The sequence below is a fragment of the Sturnira hondurensis genome, unplaced genomic scaffold (assembly GCF_014824575.4).
Source record: "Sturnira hondurensis isolate 20B ecotype Veracruz unplaced genomic scaffold, ASM1482457v3 Scaffold0006413, whole genome shotgun sequence".
Classification (NCBI taxonomy): domain Eukaryota; kingdom Metazoa; phylum Chordata; class Mammalia; order Chiroptera; family Phyllostomidae; genus Sturnira; species Sturnira hondurensis.
The window spans coordinates 52,372,864-52,381,644 of NW_028079044.1; the positions used below are offsets into that span (position 1 = coordinate 52,372,864).

Here is an 8,781-nt window from a genome sequence, read left to right on the forward strand (position 1 = left end):
TGCCCATGTCCATCTCTCCCCCCTGGGCAGTGAAGTTGGGGCCAGGATGGGGTGAGGGCTCATCACCCGGCTGGTCAGCTCCTCTCCCCCAGTGACTGTGCCCGCACCCTGCCCATAAGTCTGCCACCTGTGTCCCTCCACCCCTGCCCTCCCGAGCAGCCAGCTCGAGGCCCCCAGTCTGCCGCTGTCAGTGATGGCAAAACCTTGAACCCGCCACCACAGCCCCTTCTGGGAGTCCCCAACTGTCCACAGGATGGTGAGCGCAGGGGGTCATGCATAGGCTAGCACCTGGCTCGGTGCCCCACGGGACCCCTGCCCACCAGCAGCGTGAAAGGCTCCAGGGGGACACGCAGGGCTGATCTAGGAGGAAGGCTCCTCGTCCAGGAGATGTTTATGTCGGATACAAGTACACGCGCCACGTACGCTGCGGGGCCTCTGCAAGGGAGTCCACGAGGGGGGAAGGCAGAGGCTTTGCGCCCTGGCCCCTGAGGCTCAGGAGGAGGGAGCAGACGTCTGTGGGAGCGTGGGGCCCAGCCCCCAGCCCTCCAGGTGCAAGGCCAGGGGAGATGGGGGAAACAGAGGCCCGACTTATAAGGGTACTGCACGGGGGCCTTCAGTCTGAGTTCTCAGAGGTACAAGGTCAGCCCCCATTCCTGCCCCAGCCCTGGAAGACTGGCAGCCCCCCTCTGAAGCTCGAATGGCGGAAGGCTCCCCGGGCCCAAGGCCCTCGCGGTCCCTGAGGAGCCGAGGCTGGAAGGTGGGATGGCAGACGTGAGGACCAGAAGGCATAGAGAGGCAATCCTGGAGTTCAGAACCTAGGAGGCAACCAGAAGCCCCAGCCAGAGAAGGCAGAGCTGGGACGAGCTTGGGAGGGCAGCTCCCAGAGCCCTGCCTCCCAGGGGAGAGTGAGGAGCTGTCGGTGTGTGGAAAGGCACCGGCACCCCTGCTCCTGGTGTCCTCCTCCCCAGGATGAGGCCGTGAGCCCCACCAGCCCCTGGGCCAGCAGGCAGGGTCTCTGAGAGCCTTCCTGGAGTGGGGGCTTTGGGAGGTTTGAGCAGCCGCCACAGGACGGGCACGAGGGGGGTGTCGCCTGGGGGACGCCGGGAGGGGCTCTGACTCGGAGGGCCAGCCCCAGCTGAGGCGCAGCGGCTGTGGCTCCCCCTCCCCTGCACGGTGGGTGGTGGGGAAGAGGCCTCTCCTCTGTGGGGTGGCTGCAGGATCAGGGGTCAACCCAGAGATCCAAGTACGGCTCGCAGCAAAGCGCACCCCAGGTGGCCCCTGGTCTTACCATGCAAATCTGGGACCCCTTGGCAGGGGCTCCTGCCCAAACATGGACCCCTGACATCACTCATGTGGTGCTGTGTCCCCGATGTCTCCTTTATGTGCTTGTTCTCTCTAAGGGGGCAGGATGGAGAAGGGGGGATGGGGAGAAGAAGGAGACCTCTTCAGGTTGGCTTTTAAACTCTCCTTGGAGTCCCCAGTGTGTAAAAAGTCTTTGTCCCTTTCTCTGAGGACCCCCTTCTGGAGACAGAATGGCCCGGGCAAGAAGGAGCTCCTAGCCACCCTCTCAGTTTTCAGTAGGGATCGTCGGCATCCAGAGCACCACACCCCAGGTGGAGCCCGAGGCAGACATCGCTAATCAGCCAGAGCGTAGTAGCCTTAGAATCACTATGCTGTGCCCTGGGCAGCCATCACCAATTGATGAAGGAGAAATCGATTTGCCATCCAAGCAGAGCGGGTCCTGACCTTGCAAGCTCAGCCCACCTCTGACCTTGGTCCCCCTTGTGGCTCCTGCCAACTATGCCTCGGGCCCGTTAGCCAGGGCCTGCGAGAGGACGCGAGGGCCGGTGCTGAGTGTGCGATGGTGGCCCAAGTCCCTGGAGTTCTTGCGCATGCTGACCACGTCACCAACAGCGGGCTCACACTCCACTCCATGCCGGCGGAAGAGGCCACGGACAGTGGCCTGGAAGCCGCTGGTGACGAAGCAGTAGACGATGGGGTCCAAGCAGCTGTTGAGGCTGCTGAGGGTCACGGCCACGTGGTAGACCACGAGGCTGGTGTGGCGTGGCACATCTGGCCACAGCGCCACGGCCACCTGGCGGGCGTGGAAGGGCGTGAAGCAGATGAGGAAGATGACGAGCACAGTGAGCAGCAGCTGCATGGCCCGCACTCGGCGCCGGCGTCCCTGGCGCAGCAGCCCCGGCCGCGACAGCGCGCACACGATGCGGCCCGTGAACACACAGATGACCAGCAGCGGCAGGAGGAACTCCAGCACGGTCAGTGCAAAGACATGGCAGCAGGGCCCGCCGCCGGCCGTCACGCCCAGCACGGACAGGGTCACGGCACCGGCCGCCAGCCACACGGAGACGCACACGGCCCGGGCGCAGGCGGGCTGACGCCAGCGGCGGGAGCCCTCGGGCTGCACGATGGCCAGGTAGCGGTCCACGCAGATGCAGGTGAGGAAGAGGATGGAGCAGTGCATGTTGAGGAAGTAGCCAAAGACGTGCGGGAAGGCGCAGGGCAGGCAGCCCCGCGTGCTGTAGAAGACCGCGAAGCGCGCGGGCAGGGACAGGCCCACCAGCAGGTCGGTCACCACCAGGTTGACGGTGTACACGACCGAGGGCGTCGTGGCCCGCGTGCGGCAGCAGAAGACGTAGAGCGCCAGTCCGTTGAGCGCCAGCCCGGCCAGGAAGATGGCCCCGTGCACGGCCATCAGGGCCAGCCACAGGTGCGGGAAGCCGGCGTGCAGCTCCTCGTCCAGCTCGGCAAACAGGTGCAGCAGGGGCCTCTCGGGCGTGCTGAGGTTGGCCCCCGGCGTTGCCGCCACGGTGGCATTGGGGCCCGCCCCAGTCGAGGGCCCCACGGGAGACTCGGAGGGCATGGCGGCGGCTGGCCCGCGCTTGCCTCAGGCCTAGGGAGAAAGAGATAGGGATGCTCAAGCCCTGCCTGGGGGCTGCACCCAGCTGGTCTGCCCAGTGAGCGCCCCACCATGTCTGCCTTCATGCCTCCGCCCTGCCCAGCCGGGCCCCACGATGCCTGCCCTCTGTGCTGCCCTGGCCCTGGCCAGCCTGGGGCTGTGGCTCCTCTGGTCGCAGGTACAAACCCCTGCAGTGCAGGCCCAAGGTCCCCAGGACCTGGAAGGCAGAGGTGACAGCTGTGGCATAGCCAAGAGGGATGGCCCCCTCCTCACTCTCTGTGCACCTTGGGGCGAGCGGCCAGCCAGCCAGGGCCCAGGGCCTGTCCTGAACAGATGGCGGCAACCCCAGAGTTGTGGGACGAATAGTGGAGCCCAGCAGCACCCAGCGCCAGCTGAGTGCCAGAGAATCGGTGTTCTGCTCCCGGCCTGGCCCTCAGTGGCCTGCCCCGAGGGTCACCCAACCCTGGCCCCGTCCTCTGGGCCACTGTCTGTCCTCACCTCCACCAGCACTGGCACCGGGTCAACACCGGGGATGAGGGGCCTCTTGCAGAGCCCTCCCTGGGGGCAGGGAGGGGGCTGAGAACCAGTTCCCGGGTGGCCCCATTCCCCGCCAGCCCAGAGAGGCCAGCTACCCAGTCGGGTGGGTGCCCCACAGTGCAGCGTGGCTCACTGAGGCCAGAGCCGGAGTAGGGTCCTAGGGCGGTGGGGCCTGAGGGGTGTGAGTCAGACAAACCTCCGTGCTTGGGGGCCCCGGCAAGTTGGCAGGGGTGGGTGGGGGGCTGGGCTGGGCCGCCCACTCTGTTTCTGTCCCCACTGAGCTGTTTGACTCTCAGAGGTCTATCCTTTATTTACAAAGGAAGGGTTACTGGCCCCCAGCCCCACCCTGCTCGCTGGCCCTCCAAATAAGGCCATCTCTGGCTTTTCCAGGGGAAAGGCGAGTGCTTTGGAGAGAAGCAGGAAGGGGGTGTGGCACAGGCGCATCCAGGGTCCCAGTGCATCCACCGCCCCTGCACAGGCAGGGTGGGCTCTCCTCTCTCTGAGTGGCCATGGGAAGTGAACAGGCTGGACACTGCCCGCCCCTCCGGCCACAGGCTCTCTCTGGCAGCGTCCACCCTGTGGAGTGGGGACCCTGAGTCCTGCTGGCTGGGGCGGGCATGGGCCCAGCAGAGGAGTCCTTGATAGCTGAGGCTCAGGTCCCAAGGTGGCCTGGAGGGACCCTGGGCAGAACAGGTGGCTGCCTCCACCCTTGGGTTCAGAGAGGTCAGCACCTGCCTGAGGTCATCCAGCTGAGCCTCTGCCTCCCCAGGCTGAGGCTGCCGGCAGGCGTCAAGTACTGCCCAGGCCTGTGTGTGAGCACCCTCGGGTCCAGGCCTTGGCTCTCGCTCCTCCAGGAGGAACGAGCTGCCTTGTGCTCGGGACGCCCGCCCTTAACAGGGTCAGTGGATGCGGCTCAGGGAGACAGGAGTGTGAGGAGTGCGGGGGTGGGGAGAGCCCTCCTGTGGGCGTGGGGGCGGTGGGCCTCGTCCTCTGGTGTGAAGGGCGGGGAAAGAGGGCCCCGGGGAAGGACAGGGGTGCCCCCAATGGGTCCCTCCCCCCGCTGTGAGAAAACCATGCCTCGCAAACCAAGGGGACTGGGGGCCGGCGGCCAGGACTTCAGTTTCCCACGGGCCCATGCAAGGCGCCATCACTGTCAGGACCGGAGACAAATAGTAAACAGTGCAGACTGGGTCCTCTGCAAGGCATTCCCAGAAGCTCCCCCAGGGCCAGCTGCTTGCCCGAGGAGCCCGGCCTCTGGGCAGGGCCGCGGGTGGGGTGTGCGCAGGGGCCTCCGATGCTCCAGGGGCTGCACAGGTGAGGAGAGGTGTCGGCTGAGCACACACTGGCTCTTGGCTTCGAGTCTGGACCCCGATCCCGGTTACCTACTGACCCCCACCCCCACCACACACTGTCACAGTCCCAGGTACGTGGGGAGGCTGCTCTGGTGTCTGTCATGCTGACCGACCCCGGTCACTGGCTGAACCCTGACCCTGCTCCCCGCCAGGCCCTCACCTCTGACCTTCCACACCCACCACCTCTTTTGCTGCTCCCTCCGCTGAGCCTGGCTCTCACCGTCCCTGTCCCCTCGTTCCCCCCATAGACCTAGCCCACCGCCTCACAGTGACCTGCACTGATTGCATCATTCAGCGGTCCCTCTCCCTGGGGCACTGACTCACGACCTGTCTGTGTCGAAGGGTGCCGAGCTCTGATGGTGAGACTGCAGGACGCATGCTCGGTCTGCCCACCTGGGCAGGTGACCCACAGATGTCCATACCGACCCAGCCTGCTGGCCGTCCCCTCCCGGGCCAGGGAAGGGGCTGCGCTGGGAGTGTCTGCACAGAGACACTGCCCACCCTGCATGGCCTCAGGAAGCTGACGTCCTCTCTGGGCCTCGGTTTCCCTGCTGGTCACCACTGCTTCGGCCCCTCTTCCACAAGGCCCCATGGGATGGCCCTCTCCACCCCTGACTTTGCTTTGTCAAGCCTGTGCCCCTCTGGGGGCCCTGACCCCTGAGTCGGGGCCCTGGCCCTTTCCCCCCTTCTCAGCACACCCATGCCCCCATGGCAAGGTGGGGGGACATCATAGCTGGCGGTGGCCAGGCACTGGGCATTGCGGGAGGGTCAGGGCAACAGTGCTATCCCGCAGGGGCGGGCTTGGGCTCCCTTGGAGCCTGTCCCCCAGCCTGCAGAGTGACATGCGGCAGCCCCTTCTTCCCACTGTTTCCCAGAGGACACACGGCAGCCATGCTCGGCCCCAGGCGTTCTCCACCAGGACTCAAACCCAGGTCTGCCGCCAGGGGTGCCCCACAGCCAGGTCCTTGACCCCGAGAGGGCAGGTGGGGCACCCAGGAAGCAGGCCCCTCTACCAGCAGCGATGGTGCACCCACTCCCCAGAGGCCCCTCCTGCTTGTCCTCTGAATATGGCGGGGAAGGGGAAAGAAAGTCTGTCCCTCCGTGCCGACAGCCCAGCCCAGGTGCCCACGTGCGCAGTTGAGGCTCCTCCGGCCTCTGCGAGGCTCCAACCAGGGACCCTCCCTAAGGAGGGAGAGTGAGCATCTTTCCCTAAGTCATTGGACCTCGTCCCCTTCTGGGGCTCCCTCTCTGTCCAGCCCGATGGCCACATGGCTAAAGGGGGGGCAGTGTGCCCCACTGCGTCCACTCTCAGCCCACTGGGTCCCTGCCGTGTGCCCAGCGACACACAGCCGAGACCTCCCGGGGGCTGGGTCAGAAGGTCCCTGACCTCCTCTCCTGGGCAGGTAGGGTGTGTCCTGGCCTGTCCGTGACCCCTCTCTGGCCTATCCCTGCTCTCTGGGGATTCCAGCCACTGGGCAGAGGGGACCACAGAGGGGGGCCACAGGGGAGTCTGGGTTCAGCTGTGGGGCACTAGGGGGCTGCCTGGGAGTCTGCCACCACCTCCAGAGGCCGGGCCCAGCTCTCCCCTGCCCGAGGCACTCTGAGCCCCTGCTCTGGGCCAGGCACTGGGCTGGACCCTCTGCATCCGCACAGCAGTCCCAGGTTCGGCAGGCGAGGAAGTGGAGGCCCAGAGAGGTGAGCCGCGTGATCTAGGTCACACGGCACAAAGGTGCTAGAGCTGGGGGTCAAAGCCAGGTCCTCCTGCCCCCGGGCCCACGCAGGGGTGGGAATGGGCTGGGGGCTCTCTCTGGAGCCTGAGATTTGTGCACAAGGAGGTTCTCTGGCACACAGCACCCACGTGTGCCCACACCCCCGGCAAGATGACCTTCCAAGGCCCAAAGAGCCGCTCTTCGGGGAACCACGGTCTGTTTGTTTTTCTGATTATTCTTGGTTTCATGGCATCTGCTTTAGAATATCGCCTGCTGGTTTTGGCTGGTCCGAGCCTCTGCTGGACCCTGGGCCCTGCCTGAGGCCCTCAGGGGCGACTAGGCTGGCTCTGGGTCACCTGGCAGATCCTGGGTAGTGTCAGGCAGAGTCTAGGTCCCTTCTCGGCTAGGGCTCCCTCTACCCAGCGCCAGGACAGGGCCACTTGTGGGCATGGGCCCCACCGCACCTGACCACCACCCGTGCCAGCCCCTGACGAAATTCGAGTTTCTCGGGGGGCAGCCCTGGCGTCACTGCACAAGGGGTCCTGTGGGCGCCCGGAGAGCCCTCACCGCCACCACCCTGCTGCGACGCCTCACCCCCTATCATGCACCCTCCTCAGGGCAGCGGGACCTGGCCCCTGCCTGGTCCGTCTCCGGGCAGCCCCTCAGCCTGGTGCCCTCAGCTTTTGCATATTCCGTTCCCTCTGCCTGGCCTGCCATCTGCGCACATCACCTTGCGCCCTCCCTCCGTCACCACCCCATGCCGTCCTCCCTGAGCCCTCTGACCTCCTGGTGCCCTGAACACTCTTCCCCTGGGGCCCCACGATTCAGGTATTGTCTCCAAGATGACCCCTTGCAGGGTGTCACTGACCCCTCCCCAGATGCACCCAGTCGGTGCCGCCAGCCCTGCTCTGCCTGTGAGGCATGTCTGAGTCACCCAGAGGGGCTGGGGGAGCTGGGGTTTGACCTCTGCCCTGTGGTCCCTCCCACCTGCACCATGCCCCGGAAGTGTACACGCTTGCTGGGCAGGGAAGGGACTGTGGAGGCCTCAGGGCAGCAGCTGGACCAGGCTGCACAGCCAGGAAGCCCCTGCAGGGGAGGCCCTGGGTGGCCTTCTGGCTGGGAGTGACCACACGTTGGGAGAAGGGCACGATGGCCAGTGGGCAGCTCGGTGGCCAATCTGAGGGCCATGAGGGACACCGCCCCCCGTCCTGCCTGTCCCTTCCTCATTCCCACTCTGCCTGAGGCTTCACAGCTGTTCTCGGTCTGCCCTACCCGCCGCCCTGGCCCCAGGCCAGTTCCCAACCCGCCTGCCCGCCCCTCGGGACCCTGCTACTTCTCACAGGGCAGTTGCCACCCAGGGAGCCAGGCGAGGGCAGAGCCAGCTCCAAGGCCCACGCTGGGGGTGAGTGGTGGGCCTGGGCCTCAGCTTCCTGGCCCCAAATGGGTTGGGGAAGGGTGTGGCTGGAGTGGACAGCCTGAGCTGAGGACTGGTTCTCCACAGGGGGCGTGACCTGCTCCGAGCCTGTCCCCACAAACCCCTCAACCCCAGCCTTGCCCCAGCCTGGGGGACGGCAGTGGCCAAGGTCCCAGAGCTCATCCAGTGCCTCTGGGGTCCCCCACCCTGGTGCCTTGACAGGTGGGAGAGCAAGGCCCAGAGCCTGGCTCCCAGCAGACGCCGAGAGTGTGTTGAATGAATGAGTGAATGAGTGAGTGAGTGAGTGAAACCCACAGGAGCGCTCTGGGGGCTCGGCAGCACAGGTGGGGCTCTGGGGCCAGAGGGACGCCCCATGAGCCCTTGGGCACTCCCCGGCCCTGCTCTGCACCCAGCCCAGCCCATCTAGCTGCCCTCCCCCTGAGGCTCAGTTTTCCTGTCTCTACAATGGTCTGCAGGGAGGGACCTCAACGTGCCTCCCGGCCAGACACCGGCCCCACCACCCCCTGAGGCTGGGATTCCAGTTCCAGTGCACTTGGGAACTCACCTCACCTTCGCCCACCCGGTGGCTGGAGACAGAGCCAGCGCTCCCTGGGCCTCCCTGGCAGCTGTGTGGCCACTCAGGCAGGCCGTCAGACGCGCCTTCCTGGGGCCTGACGTCAGGCCGGCGCCTGCCTGGGTCTCCTTTTGGGCAAAGGCAGCAGAGGTGGGGGCGGGGTGGGGGCGGGGCGGGGGCGGGGCGGCTCACTTTCTCCCCTCCACGCGCCGTTCCAGGGCTTTGGGGGGAGGAGCTTAGGGGCTGCAGAGTCCATGGCCCTGCCTGGCAGAGAAGGA

At 66.1% G+C, this 8,781-nt stretch overlaps 1 protein-coding gene across 1 annotated transcript; it reads right to left on the reverse strand.

Moving 5' to 3' along the window:
* Positions 1–1,584: 1,584 nt before the first annotated feature.
* On the reverse strand, positions 1,585–8,564 carry GPR20 (G protein-coupled receptor 20). The gene is made up of 2 exons (XM_037049020.1): positions 8,495–8,564; positions 1,585–2,911 (listed from the first exon to the last, which is right to left on the reverse strand). The coding sequence occupies exon 2, from the start codon at positions 2,879–2,881 to the stop codon at positions 1,799–1,801; it is 1,083 nt and encodes a 360-aa protein (XP_036904915.1). The 5' UTR covers positions 2,882–2,911; positions 8,495–8,564; the 3' UTR covers positions 1,585–1,798.
* Positions 8,565–8,781: the final 217 nt, after the last annotated feature.

What these genes read in the sequence shown, in the direction of transcription:
- GPR20 (XM_037049020.1), bottom strand. Translation starts at nt 2,881, where the DNA reads ATGCCCTCCGAGTCTCCCGTGGGGCCCTCGACTGGGGCGGGCCCCAAT.